At 57.4% G+C, this 3,860-nt stretch overlaps 2 protein-coding genes across 3 annotated transcripts in view; one reads left to right on the forward strand and one right to left on the reverse strand.

Moving 5' to 3' along the window:
* Positions 1-3,755, forward strand: part of EIF3G (eukaryotic translation initiation factor 3 subunit G) — a gene marked incomplete at its 3' end in the record, with an annotated part of 13,353 nt that extends 9,598 nt beyond the window's left edge. The window contains 4 exon segments of the mRNA XM_031065558.1: positions 484-530; positions 2,673-2,863; positions 3,335-3,497; positions 3,582-3,755. Coding sequence (XP_030921418.1) covers positions 484-530; positions 2,673-2,863; positions 3,335-3,497; positions 3,582-3,755 — 575 coding nt within the window.
* LOC115949167 (basic salivary proline-rich protein 1-like) lies at positions 1,008-2,840 on the reverse strand. 2 transcript variants are annotated; one of them, XM_031065563.1, is made up of 3 exons: positions 2,651-2,840; positions 1,503-1,875; positions 1,008-1,472 (listed from the first exon to the last, which is right to left on the reverse strand). In XM_031065563.1, exons 1-3 carry the CDS (start codon positions 2,820-2,822, stop codon positions 1,331-1,333), a joined length of 687 nt encoding a protein of 228 aa, XP_030921423.1. In that variant the 5' UTR covers positions 2,823-2,840; the 3' UTR covers positions 1,008-1,330. The 2 variants fall into 2 exon arrangements, with proteins under 2 accessions (XP_030921423.1, XP_030921422.1); XM_031065562.1 differs by having other exon boundaries at positions 1,008-1,442; positions 1,473-1,875.
* Positions 3,756-3,860: the final 105 nt, after the last annotated feature.

The raw sequence follows: 3,860 nt of genomic DNA on the forward strand, positions 1-3,860 counted from the left end.
ACTCACCTGGGGACACCTGGGAACTCACCTGGGCACACCTGGGAACTCACCTGGGAACTCACCTGGGCACACCTGGGAACTCACCTGGGGACACCTGGGAACTCACCTGAGCACACACCTGCGGGGGTTACACTCACCTGATCCTCAACGTGGAGTGGGCAAAGTGGGTACACCTGGGCACTCACCTGGGCACTCACCTGGGCACACCTGGGCACTCACCTGGGGAGCACACCTGGGCCAGCTGGGGACACCTGGATTATACCAAGCACACCTGGGGCACACCTGGGAACTCATCTGGGGACACCTGGGACATACCTGGGCACATTTGGGACACACCCAGACACATCTGGGCACTCACCTGGGACATACCTGGGCACATCTGGGGCACACACCTGGGCACATCTGGGGCACACACCTGGGGCACACACCTGGGCACACCTGGGGGTCTCTCACCTCTCCTTTCTCCCTTTTTCCTCCCTCCAGGCCCTCCACCAACTGAGCCGCTCCCAGTCCGGCAGCAGTGGGTCCCAGTTTGGTCCCAGTTTGGTCCCAGTTTGGTCCCAGTTTGGTTCCAGTTGGTCCCAGTTTGGTCCCAGTTTGGTTCCAGTTGGTCCCAGTTTGGTCCTAGTTGGTCCCAGTTGGTCCCAGTTTGGTTCCAGTTTGGTTCCAGTTGGTCCCAGTTTGGTTCCAGTTCATCCCAGTTCAATAAAGCTCTGGGTTCTGGCACCGCCCCCGTCCCAGGATTTTGGTGTGGAAAATGGGAAAATTTGTGGGGGGAGGAAATGGGAAAATTTGGGGGGAAAAGGGAATTTTGGGAGGGGAAACGGGAATTACTGGGGGAGAAAACGGGAATTTTGGGGCAAAACCGGACATTTTGGGGGGAAATTGAGAATTTGGATGGAAAAATGGAAACTTTGGGGGGAAATGGAGAATTTGGATGGAAAAACGGGATTTGGGGTAGAAAAGTGAAATTTTTCCTGGAAAAAAGAACGACACCAGTTCCTGGGGTGGATCCAACTTTATTCCTGCCGTTTTTCACCTTTTTTGGGGTTTTTTCCCCATTTTTCTGGGATTTTTTCCCCCACATTTTTTTGGGTTTTTCCTTCGTTGTTTCCCCCATTTTTTGGGGTGATTTCCCCTGGATTTGGGGGATCCCAGCAGGGAAAAGATGGAAAAGAACACGGCAGGGGAGTTTTGGAGGATCCCAAAATTCTTCTAAAAATCCCAAAACTCCCCTTGAGAACCCCAAATTTTTCCTGGAAGATCCCAAAATTCCGTTGGACCCCAAAATCCATCCCAGAGACCCCAAATTCCCAAATTTTTTTCCCCCTCAGTTTTTCCTTTTCCGGGCCCGTCCTGGCCGAGGGAAATTTGGGATTTTCTGGGGGCTCAGGAGCTTCCCACGGCGGGATTTGGGGTTTTTGGGGTGTCCTGGGTGGGATTTGGGGTTTTTGGTGTGTCCTGGGTGGGATTTGGGGTTTTTGGGGTGTCGTGGGTGGGATCTGGAGGTTCCAGGTTGGGATTTTGGGGTTTCCTGTTGGGATTTGGGGGTTCCAGGATTCCTGGGGTGGGGTTTGGGGTTTTTTGGGTGTCCTGGGTGGGATTTTGGGGCTCCAGGTGTGGATTTTTGGGATCCAGGATGGGATTTCGGGGTTCCTGGGTGAGATTTTTGGTTTCCTGGATGGGATTTTGGGGTTCCCTGTTGGGATTTTGGAGTGCCACGACGAAATTTGGGATTTCCAGGGTGGGATTTGGGGGTTTTTGGATGGAATTTTGGGGTTCCAGGGGTGGATTTTGGGCTCCTCTTCCGTCGTTTCCGGGCTCGGGGCGCGGCCGAGGGGCTTCGCTTCCTCTTGGAGCTGCCGGGGAACAAATCTGGGGGGGAAAAGGGGAAAAATGAGAATTTAAAGATACGGTTTTTGGGTGGAATTTTGGGGTTCCAGGGGTGGATTTTGGGCTCATCTTCCGTCGTTTCCGGGCTCGGGGCGCGGCCGAGGGGCTTCGCTTCCTCTTGGAGCTGCCGGGGAACAAATCTGGGGGGGAAAAGGGGAAAAATGAGAATTTAAAGATAAAATTTTGGGATCTGGGGGGAAAATTTGGGGATTTGGGGGGGCAGGAGGGCCCCGGAAGTGTCAGAGCGTTTACTTTGATCCCAAATCACGGAAATTCAGGAATTTTGGCGTCATCAGCCACTTCCGGGGAGGGAAACCTCGCTTGGAAAATCCCAAAATCACCTGAAACCTCCCCAGAATTACCTGGATACCCCCAAAATTCACCTGGAACACCCCAAAATTCACCTGAACTCCCCCAAAACTCAGCTGGATCCTTCCCAAATCCCCCTTTACATCCCCAAATTCACCTGAAAACCCCAAAATTTCCTTTTATCCCCCCCAAACTCACCTGCAGCCCCCCAGAACTCACGTGGACCTCCCCCAGGCTCACCTGGAAACCCCAAAACTCACCTGGAACACCCCAAAACTCCCCTTGATCCCCCCCAAACTCACCTGGAGCCCTCCAAGCTCACCTGGATCCTCCCCAAATCCCTTCTTATGACCCCCAAACTCACCTGAAACACCCCAAAACTCACCTGGATCCTCCCCAAATTCACCTGAAAACCCCAAAATTTCCTTTTATCCCCCCCCAGTCTCACCTGTGTCGGGCTCCTCCCCCAGCTCCTCTCTGTAATATTCGGCCTCGTCCTCCTCCGACGCCTCGGCCTCACCTGCCTCAGGTGCGCCGGGGTCCTCGACGTCGCTGTCACCCCCGGGGTCACCTGGGCCACCCCTGGGGTCACCTGTGGGGCCACCTGGGGCCCGGCCCATCCCGGCCAGGCTGCGCTCCCTGCGAGAGATGGGAGAGACAGGTGAGGGGACAATGGGGACAGGTGGGGACAGGTGAGGGGACAATGGGGACAGGTGAGGGACAGGTGAGGATAGGGGAGGGACAGGTGAGGGGACACCTGGGGGAGCCTCACCTGTGTCACCTTTCTGTCCTCACCTGGGAGGCCCCTGCCACCCTCACCTGTCCCAGTCTCACCTGTGCCACCTGTCCTCGTCCTGGGGAGGGTTAAAAACAACATCTGGGGGGGGAACAAACCACACCTGGGGGGCTCTGGAGATGTTTGGGGGACACCTGGGACACACCTGGGGATATCTGGGGGGGTTTTGAGAACATCTGGGGGGCTCTGGGGACACCTGGGACACACCTGGAGGGCTCTGGGGACAGCTGGGACACACCTGGGGATACCTGGGACACACCTGGGGATACCTGGGCGGCTTTTGGGGACACCTGGGGGGACAAACCCCACACCTGTGGCCCCTGGGGCTCACCTGAGGCCGCCCCGGCCTCACCTGTGCCCAGCCGATGACAACGCCACCATCCGCGTCACCAACCTGTCGGAGGACACGCGCGAGACCGACCTGCAGGAGCTGTTCCGCCCCTTCGGCTCCATCTCCCGCATCTACCTGGCCAAGGACAAGACCACAGGCCAGTCCAAGGTGGGCACCTGGGGGCCGGGCAGCTGTGCCCAGCTGTGCCCAGCTGTGCCGAGCCAGGTGTGCTGAGCCAGGTGTGTCCCGCAGGGCTTCGCCTTCATCAGCTTCCACCGGCGCGAGGACGCGGCCAGGGCCATCGCGGGCGTGTCCGGCTTCGGCTACGACCACCTGATCCTCAACGTGGAGTGGGCAAAGTGGGTACACCTGGGGCACACCTGGGAACTCACCTGGGAACTCACCTGGGGCACCTGGGAACTCACCTGGGAACTCACCTGGGAACTCACCTGGGGACACCTGGGAACTCACCTGGGGCACACCTGGGAACTCACCTGGGGACACCTGGGGACACCTGGGAACTCACCTGGG

Source organism: Geospiza fortis, unplaced genomic scaffold (assembly GCF_000277835.1).
Source record: "Geospiza fortis unplaced genomic scaffold, GeoFor_1.0 scaffold1338, whole genome shotgun sequence".
Taxonomy (NCBI): Eukaryota; Metazoa; Chordata; class Aves; order Passeriformes; family Thraupidae; genus Geospiza; species Geospiza fortis.